General features: G+C 45.8%; 1 protein-coding gene across 2 annotated transcripts in view; it reads left to right on the plus strand.

Annotated features, from left to right (window-relative positions):
• TMEM132B (transmembrane protein 132B) overlaps positions 1–24,074 on the plus strand; it is a 378,240-nt gene extending 354,166 nt beyond the window's left edge. Inside the window, exons 6-10 of one of the 2 annotated variants that reach the window (XM_061169500.1) lie at positions 10,385–10,590; positions 13,267–13,323; positions 14,523–14,793; positions 16,567–16,758; positions 18,198–24,074. In XM_061169500.1, coding sequence (XP_061025483.1) covers positions 10,385–10,590; positions 13,267–13,323; positions 14,523–14,793; positions 16,567–16,758; positions 18,198–19,346 — 1,875 coding nt within the window. In that variant the 3' untranslated portion in view covers positions 19,347–24,074. The remainder of the gene's footprint in view (positions 1–10,384; positions 10,591–13,266; positions 13,324–14,522; positions 14,794–16,566; positions 16,759–18,197) is intronic. The other variant, XM_061169501.1, reaches the window with a different exon arrangement.
• Positions 24,075–24,542: the final 468 nt, after the last annotated feature.

Raw genomic sequence — 24,542 nt, forward strand, 5'->3', positions numbered from 1 at the left:
TTCCCTTGAGGGCCTGATGGGATTCGTAGAGCAAGCCCGGGGGGTACAAGCTCCGTTGTTTACAGGCTCTAAAGCTTCACACTCACACCAGTCCCTACGGGGCCTTTAGCAAGTCAGTACAGTTTTTCCCTTGGATTCTTTTTTTTTCTAGCTTATATGGCATCCAGCAGGGTCCACCCTGGGGAAGCAAATGCTCGATTTCTCTTCCTCCCTGTGGGCATGTGTCTGTCTCCAGATTCCAGGTTAGTTTGTAGCCCTGCATCAGCAGTTCTCTGATGGGTTTAAGAAAAGCTTTTAATTTGCAGTTTGGTAAGGGCAAGAGAAGTGCTCTTTTCAGCCATCTACCTCTTTGAACTGAAACTGGAACTTGGCTGACTTGATTATGTCTCTGATTTTTATCAAGCAGAGGATAAGCCAGGCCTCTCATTTTAAGAATACTTTAAGTGAAAACTAAGAATGAACTGAATATAGAGAGGGGGTCAGCGATTACTGCAGCAGCTATTTGACCAATAGAAAAGGACAGTGTTGGGTCAGAATACACCGCTTGGGACACTGGCCCTCCATTACTGGCTAGGTGACCTAACTGAGCGTTAGTCTCCTCATCTGTAAAATGGGTAAAGGATAACTTTCCCACAATGCTCCAGTGCAAGATTGTTTTCAAATTAAGGGCCAGTTTTTATGGGATCTCACCAGCATTTTGTAAAAAGTGAAGGAATAGAATGGACTGGAATGGAATGGCACAGAGTGGAGTGGAGTGGAATAGAATGGGATGGGATGGAACAGAATAGAAAATTCAGAGTGACTTGCATGTAATGAGGTTAAGTATTTTTTCATGAAACTTTGGCTTTTGCCTTTATGTATACTTTTTGTGTATTGGTCCTAATGTAAGATGTATTTTCTAATGTGGGTTGTGCTTCAAACACTATTTGAGACACATTGTCATAGACTGTATCAGTTAGTTACACCTGCATAACAAACAGCCCCAGTATCTTAGTCACATGCCACCACGAGCTTTTTTTTGTTGCTCACAGGTCTTCAGGTCAGCTGGGGTTGACCTCATCGAGGTTGCAGACACCAAGAGAGCAAACCCAATCCTTTAACTGTGTTTTGTTTTTTTTTTTAACTTTTTATTTTATATTGGAGTAGAGTTGATTAACAATGTTGTGTTAGGTTCAGATGTACAGCAAAGTGATTCCGTTATACATATACATGTATCTATTCTTTTTCAAATTCTTTTCCCATTTAAGTTGTAACATAATATTGAGCAGAGTTCCCTGTTCTGTGTTTTAAGTATTTTATGGAGAATTTTTTGTTAAAATTCTGCTGGGCAAAAGGAGTCATTTGCCCAAACCCAACATTGTTGAGATAAAGCATATTTTACCTCTGGTGGGGGGAACCACAAATTCACAAGGCAAAGGGTGAGGGTGCAGTGTTGGGTATGGCACTGAAATCTACCACATGAGGCAATCGAGAATGTCAGGTGGAGGGGGAAATTCCCTGGCGGTCCAGTGGTTACGACTCTGTGCTCTCACTGCTGAGGGCCCGGGTTCAGTCCCTGGTCAGGGAACTAAAATCCCACAAGCCATGTGGTACGGCCAAAAAAAAAAAAGAGAGAGAGACTGTCAAGTGGGATGATGTTTTATAAATTGTAAAATGCTGTATGTGTCAGGTTTCGTCTTTAAAGGTGTACCCCTGCTTCCTCCCTTCCTCCTTCCCATCTGTCCCCCTGCCTTCGGGGTGAAGAGAAAGGTCAAACATATGTAAGAGAATTCCTCACTTATCTTCACCTTTGGGTCCCCAAAATGTTCCTTGATGTCTCCTTCTTACTTCTGAGAAAGACTTCCCTCTATTTTGCTGCCAGTGTGCAATCTATTAATTTGCATGTCTGTATATGTTGCTTTTTTCCTGTTTCCAGTTTTTGTAACTAGACTGAAAAATCTCTCTAGACACGACTTGTTCTCTTCTGTACTTTACTTTCTTGTTACACAACAGGTATTTGGTCAGAGGTGTTGGAAGACAGTATTATATCAGTGACATATTTAGTGATCACTCAGGAAATGGTGATTTTATTTGATTGTTTTTTGCCTGAAGCTCCAGGTGACAGGCAACTCATTTCTTCTCTCACCTCAGTCTCCGAACTCAGAGTGGGTATTTGGTGAGTTTGGCATTAGTACGGGGCCGTTGGGTTGTACAATGCACGCTGAAAACTCTTGTGTCGACTTAGCATGGAAGAGCTGGACCGAAGATCAGCGCTCAGAAAACACTTGCTGTCTGTTAAGTGATTTTTGTGGTTCATCTTATTTAACATTTAGAGCAGGAATTATCATCCCTTGTCTCATTTCTCTGTTCCCCGTTCTGGAAAACGTCCTTGCAAAAGCTTTCCGTATCACACTCCCCCACCTCCCATTCTGTCATGAACCCACACCATCAGAGGTTTGCCTCTTCTCCGCTGAAGTCCCTTTGTCAAGGTCTCCAGGGTTCATGGCCAATTCCAACGATTAGCTTTCAGTCCACAACTGACTCGACTTCCTCTCAGTGTTTGATATTAATCCCACCCTGTCTTCGGAGAATCTTCACCACTTACCTTCTGAGATACCATTCTCTCTATGGCCTTTCCTTTTTTTTTGTTTTTTTAGTTTTTTAAAATTTTTTGGCCATGCCGCGCAGTGTGTGGGATCTTAGTTCCACGAGCAGGGATCGAACCCGAACTCCCTGCAGTGGAAGCATGGAGTCTTAACCACTGGACCGCCAGGGAAGTCCCCCTGGCTTTTCCTTTTTAACAAGTTAGCCCCATATTGTCAGGTCCTTATATTCATGACCTCTAAGTGTTAGCAGGCTCAAGGCTGAAATGTGGGATATTATTCAATCTCCTGGCTTTAAATATTGCATATGCTGGCATAATCCAAATTTATTTCTTCAGCTTGAGCCCTTCTCCATGGACTCTGTACTTGTGCTTCCAACTTCTTACCTAACATCTTCATTCAGATGTCTAATAAGCATTTCACATTTAATATTTTTGAAATGGAACTCCGGATTCTTTCTCTCTTCCCCAAATCTGCCTTCCTGCAGGCCTCCCTTATCACAGGGATGGCAATGCCATTTTCCTAGTTGCTCAGGCCAGAAACCTAGCAGTCCTCTGGGGCTTCTCCTTCTCTCACACCCAACAGCCACTCCAGTAGCAGCTCCTGTCAGGGCTGCCTTCAAAGGCATCCTGAACCTGATCACATCTCATTCCCTCCATCACACCAGCCTGATGGGAACCTCCTTCACGTCTCTGTTGCATGGGCTTCCCTTCTGCCATTCCTGCTAGAGGTATCCTGTTATGTCGTCCAATCATGCTACTTCCTTGCTCCCAAACTCCACAGCTTCTCATTATACTTACACAGTGGAGTACAGTCCAGCCCCCCTGGCTACTTTTGTGCTCCCTTGCCCTCCTTTTTGGTCCTTGAATATGGCAAGAACATACCTGTCTCAGGGCCTTTGCACTTCCTGATCTTCTGCATGTGCTCATGACTCACTTCCTCACTTCATTCAGGTCTCTACTCAAATGTGATCTCTCCAGGGAGGCCTTCCCTGCCCATTCTAACTAAAACCGTTATCACTGTTTTCTTACCTTGCTTGATTTTCCTTTTAAGCCCATCTTGCTACCTGATATTACATTTATATCTAGGTGTGCGCTGAGTTTGTCTGTCTCCCCCATTCCACAGTCAGTTCCATCAGGGCAGGGACTGTATTGTTCATCACTCTATCCCCAGCACCTAGGACAGTTCCTGGGTCTTAGTTGACATTAAATAAATATTTATTAAATGAATGAATGATTTATTCTTATTTTACAGATGAGGGATTTGCGGCAGAGAAAAGCTATGTCAAAATACACTGGGACTCCAAGCTTGCTCTCTCCATCCTCCAATGATAGGACGGGAGGGAGTCCAAGCTGGAAACTTCTGGTACCCATGGGTTCACAGTGCAAAATCTGAGCCCGGAGATGGGGAATGACTTATTCAGGCGAGATGAGGGGAAGAGTTTGGACAAGAACCCAGGTTACTGGACCTCAGGCTGAGGCACCGAGCTGCTGCTTCCAGCTCCTTCTCCCTGGACTTGAGTACTAACTCTCAAGCTGGTCTCTAATTAATTGATACCTCATGCTTACTGACACATCAGTGGTGGCCTGGGGCCAGGGGAAGAGGGAGCAATGGACCGAAAAGGGGCACAAGGGATGTTTCGGGAGGCTGGGAGTGTTCTGTGTCCGAGCATGACAGTGGTTTCACAGCGTATGCACCGTCAATCTCATCCACCTGTACCCCCAAACGGATACGGTGCATTGAACAGAAATTACACCTTGATGAGTTTCATTAAAAAAATCCCAACGTGTGTATTTAGGTCTTGCCTTTCCCCATCAGGTCTTCCTTCTGTGGGCTGTACGGAGGGTAACACACAGTTTGAGGACCCCCTGCCCCCGATTCAGAGGACCTGAGTGGAATCCCTGCTCTGCCCCCTCATCAGCTGTGGTCTCTGCGCAAGCTATCTCTCCTGGGCCTCAGTTTCCCCATCTATGATCTAGGGACAGAACACTTAACGAATGGGATATTTGGAGGATTTCATGGCTATCAGTCTATGTAAAGTTTTAAAAACAATGCATGATGCGTAGTAAGCACTCAACACATGATAGCTATTATTTTTGTTCTTGGTACTTCTTGGGAACATAAAAGCTCAAGGTAAAATAAATATTTTTTGAGTACCCACTGCTCCTCAGACACAATGTACTTGCTGAACTTGGTAATAAATACAAAATGTTTGATTTGATAATTGAATTGAAAGGTGTTTTTTCTTTTTTTTAAAGGAATTCCTTTATTTTTATTTATTTATATTTATTTATGTATTTATTTTTGGCTGCGTTGGGTCTTCGTTTCTGTGCGAGGGCTTTCTCTAGTTGCGGCGAGCGGGGGCCACTCCTCATCGCGGTGCGCGGGCCTCTCACTATCGCCGCCTCTCTTGTTGCGGAGCACAGGCTCCAGACGCGCAGGCTCAGTAGTTGTGGCTCACGGGCCTAGTTGCTCCGCGGCATGTGGGATCTTCCCGGACCAGGGCTCGAACCCGTGTCCCCTGCATTGGCAGGCAGATTCTCAACCACTGCACCACCAGGGAAGCCCCAAAGGTGTTTTCTTCTTTATACAGTTTCTTTTTGCCTATCTTAATATGTAATTCAGCATTTATTGGGAATTTGTGAGGAGCATACTCTTTGATTATATAGCTTTCCCTCCATTACGCAAATCTTTTTATTCTTCATGAATACACAAACACACATAACATATATTTATAAAATTAGTATTAACGCGTCCATATAATTTTTAAAAATTTTAATTTTATTGAAGTATAGTTGATTTACGATGTTGTGTTAGTTTCAGGTGTACAGCAAAGTGATTCAGTTATATAAGTGGGTCCATATAATTTTAACTCCATCATTTTTTCACTAAATATTATATCATGATGATTTTTCCTTTTTCTTAAATTTTATTTAAATGTATTCTAGGATTCATAGCGTTTAATTTGTATGCACTGCTATTTATTGATCTAGGCATTGTTTCATTTTTATTTTCATTAGGAACATTGCAGAAGGCACCCTTCACTTTATTCAGCTTAAACAAACACCATTTACCCTTCTTTAACTGCTCTTACCAAGTTGCCAAGGAGATAGACTGCTTCCATTGCCATGATGATGTAGCTTTTTTCTTTCTAACACATTTCTCAAGGCGGGGGAGGGGTTAAGAGGGAAGCCTTGTACAGCAGGGGCAGCTGCTACGGTGCAGACACATGCATCAGCCGTCTGGCAGACTCAGAGGGAGGGCACTGATACACAGACTCAGTTCTTGCTTCTTTTCTAAATAGAAAATGAAGCGAATGCTGTGTCTCACAAGATCCCCAAAGGAAACATATTTACATCGGTGACCACCGTTGGCCTCTATTACTCTAAAGTACTGTAACTGTGAAAGTGTAATTTGACGGTAAAACAATGAACCTCTAAAGGCAGCCTTCCTAAAATGACATTGACAAGCCATCTGGCACATGCTCACAGATCAACCTGGCACGAACCGTCATTTTCAATCTCCACTTTCCTGTCCTAGGCCCTTCTTATATTAGGATTCACAGCATTTGCTATTCCAGCTTCCTCTGGGGGCTCAGAGAGCCCTGAAGGTTTCTTTTGAATGAGTGGTGGGAACCTGACTCTAATCTTTACCTCGCAGTGTCTACCTGTCTCTTCCAAAAGCACACACGCCCTCACCGTGTGACATGACACAGGTCAGGTCTCTCAATTCCTAGCCAGAAGGCCGAATTCGCCACGGGGAATCCAAATTTCTCAGCTCATTGACCTCAGACTTCCTTAGGATTTGGACTAGGTTTCTTCTACCAGTCTATCTCCTCTCATATCCAGAATATGATAACACTGCCTAAGCCACCTTCTCCCACTTCTAGCCCAGACACAGGCTACTCCTGGGGCACAAGAATGAATGGAACCCAGAGGAAACCAGTGACATATTCACATTGAACACCTGTGTATTGAACACTTTATGTGGGCCATCCCTGCGCTAGAAGTGGAGACACAGGAGATAAGAGGAGACAGGTCCGTGGTCTCAAGCAGATCAGTTTCAGGTGGAGAACAGAGATAGGAAACAAACAACCAGGAGCATGCAGAGAGTGATAAATATTGAAAAGTAAATCATAAAATATAACATGGATAGAGCAATCCAGTGTAACTAACATAGTGTAAGCCATATGGCTTAAGCAATATGAATAGTATAATATACTGTCAGTAACAGAAATAGTGTAAATATAGTTTACATAGTAGCACACACAGTAACTTAGATAGAGGAGAGTAGTAGAGTGACCAGGTGAGGGGCGTGCAACTTTACATTAGAAATGGCTCAAGCAATCCCTTCTGAGGAGTGACATTTGAGCTGAGTTCTTACATAATTTATGCCACTTTTGGTGGCAAGTAACAAAATACCATGGACCAAAATGGCTTTGACAACAACAGAAAGAAAAACACATGATAAGTTGAAAAGTCAGGTGGTTCCAGGTGGGCTGGTCCGGTGGTCCATCCAGGTGGTCACTGAGGATGTGCTTCCTTCCGTCTTTCTCTCCTTCCATGCTCGCCATGTCAGCCTGGTCCTTGGCCAGCCCTCCAAGGCTCTGAGATCACCACTGCAGCCCCTGTTGTCACCTCCCATGTGGCAGCATCCAGTGGGAGAAGGAGGGACCACTTTCTGGGCATCTCGGAGCCAGGAGGCCCTTCCCAGAATCCCCAACAGACTCCTGACACTCCTTGGCCAGAATTGTGTCACATGCCTTTCCCTAAGCCAGTCACTGGCAAGGAGCATGGCTGGGCAGGAAAGAGGAAGATGTGCGCGTGTGTATGTGATGGGGCAGCGGTGCTGGTGTGTGACTGAGTGGCCTGTAGACAGCCAGTTATATCTGCCTCAGACCTGAACGACAAGCAGGTCTCAGTCACGGGGCGGTCGTGGTAAGGCCTTCGGATGGGGATAAGCTCAGGAGAGCCAAGGGAGAGAAGACCCATGGGGGACTGGTGGGGAATCTGTGCAGGGGGCGGGGAGGGAAGTGCAAAGGGAGCCTGGAGAAGGAGGTAGTACCAGGTCCTTAGGTCTTGTGAGCTGTGATCAGGAGTTTGGACTTTGTCCCGTGTGCCGTGGGAAGTCTCTGGAGGGGACTGGCCTGAACAAGCAGGGGAAAGAGCACCGGGCCAGGCGTCAGCAGTCCTGGGGGCTGGCTGGCATCATTACGCACACAGGTAAAGCCCTGGGAAGTGATGTTCCCTTTCTCTACACTGGATTCAGTCCAGGTGAAATGAGTATCATCATGCCCGCCCCGCAGAGTTATTTGTGGGGATTAAGGCTTTGAGAGGCGAGGAAGAGTATTGCAGGCAGTGAGGCCCTGTACCAATAAGAGATACCTACTGCAGTTGAGTCTCATTATTTGCAGTAGTTATGTCTTATAAAGTCACCGCAAACACTGAATTAGCAAATACGAAACCATTCCTTCTAGAGGAAATACACACATGCACACACACATACATCTCATATAGATCATAATAATCCTGAAAATTCAGGACAGTTGAGGTCTGTACTGTAGAAGGTAGGATGGGGAAAGTTCTAGCAATAGGTGATGCCCACCTGAGCCGGGAGAAGCTGAGGGCAAAGCCCCCTACTGCATCCACTGTAGGGTTCTTGTCAGTAAGGAACCTTGTCCTCTTGAGCTGGGTCTGCATGTAGCCACTGAGTCCAGGGATCTCTAGGGGTCTTATCGAATGTCTCCCGGGGCAGTGCTCTGGAGGGAAGGCAGGGGTTTCTCTAGAATGGGTCTTCCACCCCTTTCTAAGTTCTTGAGGAAGGGCGGTCGGGCTCAGCATTGGGTCAGCATCGCAGGCACTTAAAATAACATGGCGCTCCATTCCATTTTCTGCTCTAATAGAAACTCTCGTTCTGATTGCTCTCTTTACAATCCTGGGCACAATAAGGCAGATTGACATCCCTCAAACATGCCCTAAAAGACAGCTGATTTGCTTGTCTCATGGTTTTTCTTCTCCCTTTTAAAAAGTAAAGCAGACAAAGAGAGGGGACGGGTGAAGTAGATTCTTTTAAGCTTCGAAAAGTGATTGAATTGTCTTTTTTCAGCTCCCACTGGAATTTCAGGGGGAGAAACACATTAGCTGCCACTTTCCACTGCCATCTGAGGGCAGATGTGCTGCTCAGAGTAGCAGAGCCTGGAGGGCAAGGGACTGTGGAGGGCTAAGTTCTGACAGGATGGGAAGGCGGCTCCCCAGATGAGCTCAGCCTGACACACAGGTTCCCTCCAGCAGTGCGGCTCATTGCTTTGTGGCCCAGGGTTATCAGGTCAGTGTCACTGTGACTTCTGCCCATCTTCCCGTTAGTGGCCTTGGTTAATTACGCTTGAAGATTCCTAAAGACGTTGGTGCCGCTGTGAGCCGGCAATGACAGGGACCTGTGTCTGCGAGGCTGATGCAGGAAGGGGTTTAAGCATCTCGTTAGTTATCTTCTCCTCGGTCTTTGATTTCACCCTACAATGAACCAGGCTCATCTTTTCCTTCTCGTGGGAGCAAATTCACATTCACGCTCTTTTTTGGGGGGAGGAGGGAGGTGATGATAATTTGTCCCGAACGACACGGAGGTTTGTTCTTTGAGTTTCGACCTCGGCACTGCTGACATACTCTGAGCCGTTCACCTGGTCACATGGAGGGGGCAGTTGGACGTGTGCACCTGGGGCTTGGAAGGGAGGCCTGGGCTGCAGGTACTGATTCAGGTGAGGAAGGGGAGGTCAAAAGTGAGTCTTCATTTGCAGCTTGCAAAACGGGCTGCCTGGTGGCATTCCAGGTGAGCTGGGGAGTCCTGACAGCGGCCCAGCACCACACGGTACCCCTAAAAGTAGTGTGTGACCTCCAGCCAGTGACGTCGCATTGCTGGCCTCAGGTTCTTCATCTGTAAAATGAGATTGTGGAGCCCTGGCAGTTTTGTGATTCTGTGCTGAACTGAGTGTTGGTTTTGTGTCTTCTGCACATAATGTGACCTTTGCTCCCTCCTCCCCCTCCCCACCCAGATACATACGTAAAAGACATTCGTTCTCCTGATGGTCCAGGAGAGAAAGTCATCAACATTTTCCTTGCTTATCCAGAAGAGGTGAAGTGAAATGGGGGCTTACGTTGTCTAACAGCCAACCCGCGAATGCCTGCACGCTAAAGGGTGCCTCCACGTGCTGCGTCAGAAGTCCGTAACAAAATGCCGCGTCCTCACCTCCATCCTGCAAAACTATAGTGTAATGGGGCAAAAATAATTATATCCACATTTCTAGTGCATTCCATGAGTATTTTCCTGCAAGGATTTTAATCTAGTGCAAAGCTCTCTTGGTTTTTCGGGGAAAAAAAAATCCCCTTTATGGGTCGACCGAAGTGTTGTTTTAGTAACATATAGATACCTTTTAAGCATCTCCAGATACGGTGCAAGAGTGAAATGTGTTGCAAGTGGGGTTCGATTAGCGGTGGTTTGAGTACATAAAGGAGGTGAGGTAAAGGGAAAAAAACACACACAAAAGGCAACAAAGTTTATGGAACTCCATGAAATTATGTTTATGATTTTACTTGTCAGTAGTTCGTAATACAGAATGGTTTTCCTGGGGTCTGTTTATCAGCGTTTGTCCCTAATCAGTGCCTACAAATTACCTTTTGTTCGAGTCACGTTCTTCTGGCTGTCTTGGGTCTCATAAATCAGAGCTGCTGCAGTTCATGAACTTTCATTGTCAGGTTTTGCACGTGCTTTTTCCCGCTGATGCATCTGGAGATTCTATCCCCTCCCCCAAGGTCTCCAACGGCTGCGATTCGATTTTTGCGAATGGGAAGGAGATGAAGAGCAAAGTGGACACGATCGTGAACTTCACCCACCAGCACTTCACCTCCCAGTTAGAGGTCACCGTCTGGGCGCCCAGACTCCCCCTGCAGGTCGAGATCTCAGATACGGAGCTGAGCCAGATCAAAGGGTGGAGGATCCCAGTGGCTTCCAACCGAAGGTGAGGAACCAAGGGGGTGGGGGGATGAAGTTCATTGAGGACTGTGGGTCTGAGGTTCCTGGGGCTCAGATCTGAGGCAAACGTCCTCAGGGACCCAGGCCCTAAGGAAGCTGCATCCACAGTGGGTAATAGTGGGATTGGAGTTCGGATGGATCTGACTTGGGTACTTACTTTGACAGGAGGCGATCATAATAGGGATAATAATCATCTCTACCTCGTAGAATAGTTGCTAGGATTCAGTAAAACGATGCAACGCATAAGAAGCACCTAGCGCAAGGCCTGGCATTTAAGGGAATAGCTCTTTTTCTATTCCCTCCTTCCCTGTTCTTCTTTCCTACCTTACCTCAGTTTCCTGCTTGTAAATGTCAACCGTCCTCTATGGAGCACAGTACAATGGTTAAGCTGTGGGCTCTGGAATAAGGCCACTGAGTTTCACCCTGGCTTTCTCACGCATAGCTGTGTGACCTTGGGCAAGTCACTTAACCTCTCTCTTCCTGTTTCTTCATCTATAAATTGGAGATGACAATAGAGTTACTGAATAGAGTTATCCCAAGAATTCAGTGAAAGGATACATCCTGCAGTAGACAGAATTCTAAAGATAACATCCCTTCAAGAGTCCCATCTCCTGGTTATTCAATCAAGCACAAATCTGGGACTGCTGTGAAAGGATTTTACAGATGTAATTAAAATTCTAAATCCGTTAATCTTAAAATATGGAGATTATCCAGGTGGGCCTGACCCATCAGTTGAGCCCTTTGAAAGCAGAAAGTTTTCTCTAGCTGGTAAATGGTACCATACAGTATGAAACCTTTAAGAATGGACATGTTTCTATTCAGCATAATTCCCTTGAGATCCACCCCGGTCGTTGCATGTTTCCATAATTCATTTATTTATTTTGCTGAGTGTATCCCCTGGTTGGGAGTATCACAGTTTGCTTAATCATGCATCCACGGAAGGACACGTGCTTTTTCCAGTGTGGGGCTATTTTGGATAGAGATGCTATGACAAAAGCTTGACATACAAGCTTTTGTCTGAATGTAGATTTTCATTTTTCTGGGGAAGATGCCCGAGAGGGGAATTGTTGGGTTGTATGTTAAGGGCATATTTAGTTTTAAAGGAAACTGCCAAACTGTTTTCCAGAGAGGCTGCTCCATTTTTCATTCCCACCAGCAGTGTGTTAAGTCATCCAGTTACACCTCTACATCCTTACCAGTGCTTCAAAAGGTCATCTGCAGTGTGGTACCATTTATGATGATATAGGAAAGAGAAAGCAGATTAGTGGTTGCCATGAGTTAGAGATGGTGTAGAGGTATAAAGCAGTACACAGGACACCCCTGTGGTGACGGACCAGTTCTGTATCTCGGTTATGGTGATGGTTACATGAATCTGCATGTGATAAAAATCACATAGAACTACATATACACACACACAAATGGGTATTCATTAACCTGTCGAAATCTGAATAAGCTCTGTGGTTGGTACCAATGTCAATTTGCTGGTCTGGGTATTGTACCGCAGGTATGCAAGATGTTAAATCTGGGGGTCTGGGTAAAGAGTGTACAGGACCTCCCTGTATGATTTTTTAAACTTTCAATGAATTTGAAATGACCTCGAAATTTAAAGTTTTTTTCTAACACAACAGAATGCGATTGTTTTATTAATATGGTATTTCTAAAACTTCATTTACTCACTCACCACTTTTATGAGACCGCAACTTTTGAGTACCCCCTAGAATATACTTACTACTGTTCTTTTTTCAGTTTTATCTATTTATTTAAGAGAAACTCCACATCACTATCAAAAATAGCCAACTAGTAAAAATTAATGCAAAGAAAATAAAATATTGTTATTAAATTCTGAGTAGATACAGTTGTTTGTCTGAATTTGTCTTTATGAGCTGGGAGAGACTAGCAGGTATCAGAGAGCCCTTAAAGATCGCCTGGCACCAAACAGAGACATTCCCTGTGATAGAATCAGGAGGATTGAAAACTAAAATGGCAATAACCTTTCTGTATGTCAGTCAGTGTTTTTAGTGCCACCTAAAATCATCCCACTTAACAGCAAGGATACTTACCCCTCACTTTGGGAAACCCACATTGCTAGGTGCTGGTGAAATTTTTTTCCTGTAACTAATAATCTAATAATCTAAACTCAAATTAATTTTCCCATTTTAGAGAGTGTTGAGAAAAAAAAATAATCTCGTTTCTTTTACCAGTCAAGTCTGAATTAAACTCAGGCTAAGCAATGTCCCCCCAGTATGATAATTTACTTTATATACGTCACTGATAGAAGGTGGTAGAACCTGTGAAAGCTAGTTTTACTTCTCTAACCTTGAGGGTTAACCTTTCAGGGAGGTGGAATGACATATTGTTAAGAAAGTGGGTTTCAGAAGTGACATGGCGCTCGTCCCAACCTGCTAGTAACGAGCTCTCTGGGCCTCATATTAACTGCTCTGAGCCTTGGTTTCTTCATGTAGAAACAGGAGCGTGCTTCGGGGCTGTTGTGAAGAGGAATGAAGCCCGTTATAAAAAGGGAGAGAAAGGGACTTCTCTGGCGGTCCAGTGGTTAGGGCTCCACGCTTTCACTGCCGAGGGCCCGGGTTCGACCCCTGGTTGGGAAACTGAGGTCCCACAAGCTGTGCGGTGCAGCCAAAAAAATTTTTTTTTTAATTTTTAGACAAAGGGAGAGGACACCAGTAGAGGGACAGCGGCCAGGCTTGGACTCCGCGTCGAGGTGACCGGTTGTGCGGCTGTGACCCAGTTGCCCCTTCTCTCTGTGCCTGGGTTTCCTCACCAGCGAGATCAGCTCCTAGAACACCCTGTTCCTTGGGGCTTGTGCAGATGACGGGGGTCACTTGTGTGTGGCTGGCAGGTGGCACGTGGCCCACTGACGTCAGCTCTTTACAGGAGCACGCAGGGCAGGACCCGGCACATGAGGGGTCTAACCCAGTGCGTATTAAGTCTCTGCCCCTCTTTCCCCTGACCCAAGACCCATCCATCGAGGGCCACAGACCAGTCAGCAGCCATCAAACCAGGTCCTTTCGTAAAGGACACGGGACAGGTGCATCTCGAGGAGAAGGTTCTAGAATGGCCGAGCCAGAGAGGGTTTCTCAGGGCGGGTGTGGGCAGGCGAGTAGGGGGACAGCAGGAAGGGGGAGAAGCCAGGATGCAGGTGCCAGACATGGTTCAGTAGTTTCAACAGCTCTGCGGGTCGGCGGCCACTCAGATCAGGGCGGATGGGACGTAGGAGGCTTTACCCTGATCACCTTCAGGGCCCGGAACTCAGCGGAAGCCGCTTCTGTAGAGGTGGAAGGGCCTGATCCAGGCAAGGGGCTGGATGTGGGCACCGTCCCCAGGTGATGGTTCACGAGGGCCGAGCTCAGGTGTCATCACACCTGGCCGACATCTCCTCACGCGCACCTGCAGGGCGGTAAGGGGGGGGTCCTTCTCGTCTCCACTCCCAAGGTGAGGTGCCCATGTGGGGGTGACGGATGGCTCAAGGCCAGTAAGGGGAGGTGGATGCAGGCTCCACACGGCTCCTCCAACCCCAGACCTCCCGTTTGCTCCTCTAGCCCAAGTTCATCCCCGCACGGGGGATCGTGATGAAGGTGCAGACTTCCAGAACACAGGACAGAGATGCAGCCTCTGCCCGTGTGGGGCTGGTCCCCCCTGGTGCTGGGCGGGCGCGGCAGGGGCCGAGCTGGGCTTCCGTGCTCCGAGCACGTGGCAGTACACGTGGCGCTCGGTGGCCACCGGACAGTGTCCGGGGAATGAACGCAGGAGCAGACGGCAGGTGACCCGATGGTGAGCAGGTCTGGCGGGAAGAAGATGCGGCTCGCGCCGAGCAGGGCAGTCACAGGGAATGAGGACAAAGGGGTGCGCGGGACCGCTCTCCACAACGATGACGTTTGCTCTGCCGTGTGTGTGTCCCAGGCCCACCAGAGACAGCGAAGACGAGGAGGACGAGGAGAAGAAGGGCAGGGGTTGCTCGCTGCAGTACCAGCGTGCCCTCGTGCGCGTCCTCACCCAGTTCGTGGCCGAGTCGCCTGACTCGGGTCAGCTGAGCTACATGCTGGGCCCCGACTGGCAGTTTGACATCACTGACCTTGTGATGGATTTCATGAAGGTGGAAGAGCCGAGGATTGCTCAGTTACAGGATGGCAGGACCCTGGTGGGCCGGGAGCCGGGCATCACCACCGTGCAGGTACAGGCACCCCACCCCTCGCCGCCTCCCACAACCCGGGTCTGTATTGATGAGGGTCCAGGTCGATGCTGTCATGCAGGGCTGTGTGCGCACGTGTCCGAGAATCATGGGCAGTAACAGAGGGTTCGTCAATTCTAACAATCCAAACTCAAATTATATCTTGCATTTTAGAGAGAGTTGAGAAAAAAATCTCATTTCTTTGACCAAAGCTGACTTAAACACACAGTCTAAGTAATCTTTCCCCCAATATGATAGTTTACTTTTCATGTATCACTGATAGAAGACGGTAGAACCTGTGAAAGCTAGTTTTATTTTCCTAAACTTGAGGATCAAACATTTAGCTATGTTTTACCTTAACAGTGGACAAAAAATTAAAAAATAAAACGTATTGCACTAAAATTAATTAAAAAACACTCTCCATTTTATTATAGTAATAGTAAAACTATTTTCTAGCCAACGTTGACAGGATAATTCTGCAGAAAGAGTGCAGCATATTTTTTTAATAACAAATTAAAATGTTACTGCTCAGAGCTAATTAAGTCAGATTTTAGGTTTTGCCAAAGTTAATTTTTGACAAAGCTGTGCTCAACATTATATTTTTATTACTCTTCTATTTCTATGTCACAAATCACCGCCAATCTCCCAACTTAAATCACCACTAATTTATTAACTCAGAGTGTTCTGAAGCTTGGGAGTCCAGGTGAGCCTGGAGTACCAAGCCAAGTGTACCACAAGGCTGTGGTCAAGGTGTGGGCCAGGCTGGGCTTACGTGCGGGCTTCGGAGAAGGGTTTGCTTCCCAGGTCAGGTTGCTGGCAGAATGCAGTTCCTCGTAGTGGGGGTTTGGGAACTCTGTTCCCTTGTGGACTGTCAGCCAGGGGTCCTTCTCTGCTCCTAGAGGTCACCTGCATTCCTTCTCATGGGGCCTCTCCATCACCAGATTCTCACTCTTTGAATCTCTCTGACTTTTCCTTCTTCCACCAGCCAGGGAAAGCACCTTGCTCGTGTGATTACGTGGGACCCACCCGGCTGACCCAGCATAATCTCTCTATTCTAAGGCCAACTGTGCCATATCCTATAACATAGTCGGGAGGGTGATTTCTCATCATATTCACAGGTTTGAGAGATTAAGCAGGACCTCTTTGGCGGGACAGGTCTAGAAATTCTGCCCACTAGATATTCCTCTCCATTTGTTAGTCACCCCCACTTGCAAGCTAGATGGTGCATTAGGAGTGGTTTCTTAGAAGGAGAATAAGATTCTCTTTCCCACTTTGCTTACCTGGTTTATCCAATGATGACGCAGCAGCCCACGCAATGGTGATTAATGGCCCGTAGTGGACATCTAACTGCCCCCTGAAAGGAATAGGAGCAGGGAGAGATGGCCGAGCACCAATCCTTTAAAGTTTTACCACAATTCTGCCATTTTCACACCTAAATATTAGTTGTTGGAAAGATGTTACTCTTTGGTGCTTGGTACCCAGGTGCGCAATTTTTAGTTACTGCCTCTAAATTAAATCATGCTTTTTTTTTTTTTTTTTTAAATACAGTGCTGTTATCATGATGTGAATCAAAGTAAAGAAAATGGACCAAGATGATATTTGTAAAACTCCTTCACTTGGAGAGCGTAATTGAACAGGGGCATAACGCTCACACACACAATTGCCATACATGCACTCATGTCGGGAAAACTGGGAGAACACGGTGGTGGAAACACCAGTTAAGGAGTTTTGAATGGTGTGAGGGGCAGAGACTGAGGTGTCTTGCTGACCCTGCAGGTCCTGTCGCCTCTCTCTGACTCCATCCTGGCTGAGAAGACGGTGACCGTCCTGGATGACCGTGTCACCATCGTGGACCTGGGCGTGCAATTGGTGGCCGGCTTGTCTCTTTCCCTGCAGCCTCACAGGTTGGACAAAAGAGCCATCATTTCAACAGCAGCTGCCCAGGATGTTCTTCAAGCCCCACAGCAAGTAAGATTCCAGAATCCTTTCGTCCCTGGCCAGTTGAGACCACTTCTCTCTCTGTCACATCCTGCAAAGGAGATCCGTAGAGAGAGCACTTGTAGCTGGGACTGGTGATTCTTGAAGCTCCTTCCTGTTTATCCAGTCTGTCCTGTCTCTGAGAAAAGTACTCAGTGGCTTAGATACATTTTCCTCGTATGTGATTCTAATCCACCAACCACATGCCCAGATGCTACTTGCTTTAGAGCAGCCTTATCTGTTTTAGGCACAGTCCGCTGCTAGACCGTGACCAAAGGCTCACATGTTTTCCCTTTTGCCAAAGCAGGTGCCTTTTGATACAGTAAGTAAGTCCCCTACATATGAACGAGTTCCGTTCCGAGAGTGCGTTCATTAAGTCCAACAAAGTTAGCCTAGGTACCCAACTAACACAATCGGCTATATAGTACTGTACCGTAATAGGCTTATAATACTTTCCACACAAATAATACATTAAAAAAAAGACAAAAAATAAGACATTTTTAATCTTACGGTACAGGACCTTGAAAAGTACAGTAGTACAAGTACAACAGCTGGCATCCAGGGGCTGGCATTGAGTGAAGAGTCAAGAAGAGTTACTGACTGGAGGAGGGTGAGGAGGTGGGAGATGGTAGAGTACTACTGTACTCTATACAGTCCTGTACAGTAAAGTACACAAAAGCACAACCACCTGTAGAGGATGTAGGCACGTGACAATGTATGCTGGACACGTGAACTGGTTTACGTGATTGGACATGCGAACACACGTTCGCATCTTTGAAAGTTCACAACTTGAAGTTTCGTATGTAGGGGACTCACTGTACTCGGAAATTCCATTTCAGCTACTTGAACAAGCATGGCCAATAGGCACCCAATCACCACTGTTGACAATTATTGCCAACTCTCAAACTCTCCCCCATCTTTAAACTTTGACGTGTCATTGATAAAGATACCAGGGCACTGTGCCTTTCAAGCCAGCTGGTCTCGTAATGCATCCTTCCTTAAGTGCTTCCAGCCGGTGCATGTTTTGCTTCGTCAGCATTGGCTTCCTAATAAAGAATGCTCAAAGTGATATTCTCTTGAGCAGGCGCCTGATCAGTTGCACCTGAATATGATTCAGATAAATTGCCTGACCTTTCAAAATGTTTTTAGAAAGGTCAAAGTCAAATTCTGTTGTCTGGCATGCAATAAATTAATATACACTTTAATGCACTTGTTAAAGCATATTGTTTGTTTCTCACATCAACTATAGCTATAGCTTAGGGCTGATGCTGGTTCCAGGCATTGTCGAGAGCTATTCACGATGATAAAACATAGAAGTTAATTTTTCTCAGATTGTATGTTTAAGTAATATGACATAGGAAATCACATTTACATTTGCAGGTTTGAAGGAACCTGATGATAACATAATGCTTTGCTTTCATTTTTCTTAGGAAGCAATAGTCAGTTCTTGGATTCTGTTCAGTGACGGTTCGGTGACACCTTTAGACATTTACGATCCCAAGGATTTTTCAGTTACTGTCTCATCATTGGATGAAATGGTGGTGTCTGTCCAGGCAAACCTTCAGTCCAAATGGCCGGTTGTAGTTGCAGAGGGGGAAGGGCAAGGGCCCTTGATTAAACTGGAAATGATGATCAGTGAGCCCTGTCAGAAGACCAAGAGGAAGAGCATTCTTGCCGTGGGTAAAGGGAACATCAAGGTCAAATTTGAACCAAATATTGATGAGCACCAAGGGGGCACCAACGATATTGAGGGCATAAATCGGGAATATAAAGACCACCTCAGTAACACCATAGAGCGTGAAGGAAACCAGGAGAGAGCAGTGCAGGAGTGGTTCCAACATGGCGCCTCTGTCGGCCACGAGGAAAGTACCAACAAAAGCACAACCGCACAGTCTCCCATGGAAGGAAAGGATAAGAAGTTGCTCAAGAGTGGTGGTCCAGACGCCTTTACAAGCTTCCCCACTCAAGGGAAGTTACCGGAACCCCATAATCCTAGTGACCTTACGGTGACCTCCAGGGGGTTAACCGACTTGGAGATCGGCATGTACGCCCTGCTCTGCGTCTTCTGCCTGGCCATCTTGGTCTTCTTAATTAACTGTGTGGCATTCGCTTGGAAATACAGACACAAAAGATTCGCCGTGAGTGAGCAAGGCAACATCCCCCATTCCCACGACTGGGTCTGGCTGGGGAACGACGTGGAGCTTTTGGAGAACCCGGTGGACGTGACCCTCCCGTCGGAGGAGTGCACGACCATGATCGACAGGGGGCTGCAGCCCGAGGAGAGGAACTTCCTTCTGAACGGCGGTTCCCAGAAGACTTTCCCTAGTCAGCTGCTCAGACCTTCTGACTATGTCTATGAGAAAGACGTGAAAAACGAACCTCTGAGTTCGTCCGGCCCCAAGAGGAAGAGGGTCAAGTTTACGTCCTACACCACCATCCTCCCGGAGGACGGCGGCCCGTACACCAACTCCATCCTGTTTGACAGTGATGACAGCATCCAGTGGGTCTGCCCAGATATGGGGCTGGGGGCGTCCCAGGGCTTTAGAAACTACACGGAGAGGCTGCAGGACCAGATGTAAACTCCTTTCTCATGTCTGTATTCACCTTTATGCCTTCTGCTTTTCGAATGGTGGAGCCGTGAGTCTGATCAGCAATAGGGGATGAGTTAACAAAGCTTCGTTTGTGGAGGTCTGGCGGGATCCCTTTCGAAGCAGGCGTCAGGGAGAGCAAAGGCAGCTGCGTTCGAAGCTAGGCAATGTCTCTAAATAGGCCACATGTAGGTCCTGGAGAAATTCTAAGACCACGGTTTTATCTGCTGCCTGATACTAGCTCAGTTCAAATATAATAAACCTGACCCCACAGACACTGTTAATCATCTCGTGGCAAAACGGCCGTGTGGAATTAGAAAAGACTTGGGTTTGATTTTTCTACTCCTAGACCTTTTAAAGCACAGTGGACATTTCTTGCCCTTGGCCTGAGATTGGACATACGTGAAAGATGCTGAATGTAGCCGCCCATATTTGTTACGAGCACTGCTCATTATTTTTATATATCTTTGCACCTGCACCTGGTTCCTTTGACCTCTGCAATTCTTTTTGAAACATGAAGACAAGCAATTTCATTCTTTTCTCTGAAATCTGTTTGATTTACATATGAATTTTAATCCCTGTGATGTGCCACGTCCTGTTATTTCCTGGGTGTCTGTGCAGGATTTCAGGGTCTTTCCAGTTTTCCTCACTGCATCCCTTAGGGGCAATATCTAAGAAGCTTAGCCTCATGCCGTCTTTCTTTCTTTTTGTTGTTGACTTTCTTGTATCAGACGGGGACGTGGGATTTTACTTAAAATATTAATATACTGTAAGGGAGGGCCATCTTCTTTACAGTTTTCTACATGAAGCTTAAAAACTTTGGAGAAAAGTTGTGAACAGTGAACCTTTTATCTTCTGCTTGTGGGAGTCATGAGGACCTCTTTCCTGGGGTGCATTTCTGAGGACAAAAAAAAGTCCTCAAAATAGTTGTATTTATACTAATGCTTTGTGGTCAACACCATTTGTTATCCAAACTGAAATCAAGATCTAGAAATGATATGCAGAGAAAGGAAATTGCATAGGAAATATCTTCAGATTAAACTTTTCTTTTACCAGAACAAAACTTCTTAAAAACAGTAAATGAAATGATGTTTCAACTTAGCAATATGTAGAAATCTACCCATACAATGATTTCCACCCACTACCAAAAAAAAACCCCCAAAAACCCAAAAACCCCCAAACATATATCTATCCTCAGTCATGACTCTGGCAGAGATAAAACCTATACAGGGTGTCCATTAATGGAGAACAGCAATGGGTTTACCCCCCAGATTCATAAAATAAATGACTCTTCCAGAAGCTTGAGAAGCAATTGTGATGAAAAACCATAGCTATTGGGAAATCGAAGTGGCAAGAGAGAAAAAAAAAAAATCATGATTCCTGCATAATTTTTAAATAAACAATGTTTTTCAAAGAACAGCATGCCTGGTCTCAAGCAAAGCAAGAATTTCAGATTAGGAAACTATGACAACGTTCTATTAAGATGTGCTGGAAAAACAGACACTGGATGAGCATGCCTCATTCTGATCTTTCTTGAGCCATTTGCATCTCTGAGAGGTAGAATTTTAAAGGCCCGAACAGTCAAGGACCTGCAGGAAGTGTTGAAACAGTTTCTTGACTCCTGATGGCTGTTGACTGGGCTCTTCAAAAGGCTGTGGTTCCGTGGTTCTCTTCTAGGGTTCCGTGGACGGGAGTGTGACAACCAGCCTTCTCCAACCATGACACGGCAGACACAGAATTCTCCTTGTGTCTCTTGCCCACAGGACCACAATACGTTTGTGAACAGCACCTAAGTTACCAGTGATATGCTGCCTGACCTCAGAGGCTGGTGTTTCAGTTGCTCTTGTGTTTAAAATGGGGGTTAGGAGCTGAAGCTGGTGAGGTTCCCCAGATCTTCCAGTTTGATTGGGGAATGAAGCCAGGAGACCCAGGCATCAGCTTCCAAAGGAGTTTGCAAAGAGATGGCTGACACCTTGTAGGAAGAGCTCCTCTGGTGGCCAAAGGAAGCTGCCTCTGCTTTTCAAAGGGCTTGGCAAGGAGGTAGCTCAAAACCAACTGTGCAGGGCTGGAGAGGGATTCACGCACCAGCTGAAATATAGCTGTCCACGTGAGCCATGCTCCTCCTGTCAGATAGTTTCCATTTTCTCTCCCTTTGGGTCTTGGACATTCCAGACACAGTGGGGATGTCATTTCTGAAACTGAGGACCCTCAACTGATACAGGGGGTGAGTCTGTCTCACACACACAGCAGGCTGCCTCGCACTGGTAAAATGAGACTTCCCGTGGGTATAATTCGGGAGGGGACAAAGGAAGTTACTATTGTCACAGGGAGCCTTATTAAGGAGCATACAAATTAGACCATCTCCTATGGTCTGAGTGCTTGATGTGACACAGAAAGCAAACTGGGGAGAATTAGGAAGAGCCAGGGGTTTCTCTGCGGAGCCAGGAACTGACCGTGGTCTGGAAGACGCCTCCCTTGGGTAAGCTAACGTCACCCAGAGTGATGCAGGCTGCATAAACCACCTTTGCTGGTTTCTGTTGAGACTCAGTCAGTTCAGAATAAAAATCAAATGGAAGGTTTCAGGGCAGAGGTACCATACCACACACACTCCCATATATGCACACGTACATATGTATTATACCCACGTGTGTGTGTGAATAGTGAAGAATCAGAAATTCAGTTTTTTTGTGGAAATCAACACTGTCAGTTGTTCTCAGATTTGGTGTGGACACTATTCAGCTTAACAGAATGTCACTGAAGTTCTTTCTGCTCTAAATATTCCGTGCTGACTAGAAACTACGGGTTATATCGGCTTGTTTTCCAACTAGTCAATTTAAAACAAATAGGAACTATACCTCCAAAATATTTCAACTCAGATGGGGGAGCATGGGACTTCCCTGGTGGCACAGTGGTTAAGAATCCGCCTGCCAATGCAGGGGACACGGGTTCGATCCCTGGTCCAGGAAGATCCCACATGCCGCGGAGCAACTGAGCCCGTGCGCCACAACTACTGAGCCTGCATTCTAGAGCCCACGAGCCACAACTACTGAGCCCACGTGCCACAACTACTGAAGCCCGCGCGCCTAGAGCCTGTGCTGTGCAACAAGAGAAGCCACCACAACGAGAAGCCCGCACACCACAACGAAGAGCAGCCCCCTTTCGCCGGAGAAACTGGAGAAAGCCCACGCACAGCAATGAAGACCCAATGCAGCCAAAAAAATAAATAAAATAAAATAAATTAATTAATTAAATAAATAAAATGGGGGGAATGACGTAAATTGTTAAGCCTTGAAAAATGGTTCGCTGGGGGCCATGCATTTGCCTGGATTTCCCAGGTTCTCACGGCTGAGATATCCAAAGGATAGTTGTCAATAACCTGAAAGAAACGATGGCAATAGAGTCCCTTCCTCTCCCATGAGAATGGGATGTTCAGACTCCCCTTGAGGCAGACACCAGCAGCCTCTAGAGGGGACACCAGGCCGCGAGCTCCATGAGTCACACGCAGGGCAATTCAGATGCCCCATGAGGACCAGGTGACCTACACCCGTGGAGGATGTGAGACCGCTGTCTCCAGGGGCCAGACGGGCTGCTTTCCAGGCCAGCGTACAGCTATCAAGGAGCGGCTGCCACACAAAAGTCCTGGAGTTTAAACCTACAGTGTTGCATTTGAGAGAAAGAAAGAAGAAAAGACACTGGAAGTTTCCCCTGGAAACTTCCGCCAAAGAACACACTGGCTAGCAGACCTCAGAATACTCTGTGTGAACCAAAAGGGAATAATTGACTTCCTGGCTGTCTTCTTTTGCACACTGGTCAGGCTGAGTTCCCAGACTATAATCATCCTTAAACCGTAGGCAGAGATTTTTTATTTATAAAAATTAATGCCGGGAAAAAATGGATTAATTTTTGTCCCTTTGCTACATCTGTAGATGAAGTATTTTGTACCTGGATAATTTTAAGTTTTAGGAAGTCTGCCCTTGTGTGTGTTGATCAGCGTTCTTGTCTCACTCTTTTAGAAGGGCGTCTTCCCAATGTTGGGATGTTGGGACCACAGTAAAGTGTCTGAGAAGATCATTCATTCCAACTCCACTGACCACAGAGGGTGGTTTCACCTGAATCTTTCCTTCACCATTGACACCATTGTTTTTCTACTCTTGTCAACTCAAAAATGGCCTCAATTCTCCGTTCTAGTCTCTGTAAATGACACGATAGACGGTTTATAAAGCCAGCGACCATCTCCTCCCTCAAAATTATATTACGTGTAATGTATTGTGTGTCACCTGTTGTGTAAAGGAACAGTATGGGTGGTGGAAGAGTTATGCTAAAATATGGATAGCAGATATTTTTGTATGTAATATAGGCAATATACTGAAACACTGAAAGGTGTGTTGGAATAAATACATTTTAACATAAAAGCATGCAAAGCTATAGCTTTTAAATGTACAGACATCCCGCTCAGAAATATCTAAATTGATTATGGGAAAACATCAGAACCTGACATCGTGAAATGCACTAAATTAAAGATGCAGCCTTTAGAGGGCGTGACTTCTGTTGGGATCGTTGATGGAATCTGCCAGGACATTTTGATCTTACTCTTCCTTACTTTTGGATTTTTTTCCTTTTTCGTTTTTTTTTTTTCCTGGAAATATCTCAGAAATAAAGTGACATCATTTTCCAGCATAAAGGTATATACTAACCACAGGGTAATTCATCCTTTTTAACATGAAAATAAACACTTAAACATTCTCCAGTGGTTTCATTATTTTATCCACATTTTTCTCTTTTATTTGCAGCATCTCTATGATTTGACTATCTTTATATATTTTTCTTTTTAGCCAGAGATTTTAATACCTTTGATGCAGCAATAAATGGAAACCAAAAGAAAATGTTTCTTGAAAGTTGCAAATAACTTTGACCTTTGAAAAAGGTAAACTTTTCATGTGTCGTCCTAGCAGACTGGGGGACACTTCTTCCCTGATGTTTCAGAAGGAGGACCCCTGTTTTTCAGGTCCCTGCCCAGGGTCAAACTGTCTTGGACTCAGTGCTGACATGTAATGCGTCAGCCCTGCTGTCTTCTCCCTTTTGGTCTCTACTTATCTCTGTCTCACTCATGTGTCCGTATTTGGGGCAGGGGCTTGCGGTGCTGAGGGCCCGGAATAGGTAGAGCTCTAGACACGTAAGAAAAACACA

This window comes from Eubalaena glacialis, chromosome 15 (genome assembly GCF_028564815.1).
Source record: "Eubalaena glacialis isolate mEubGla1 chromosome 15, mEubGla1.1.hap2.+ XY, whole genome shotgun sequence".
Taxonomy (NCBI): Eukaryota; Metazoa; Chordata; class Mammalia; order Artiodactyla; family Balaenidae; genus Eubalaena; species Eubalaena glacialis.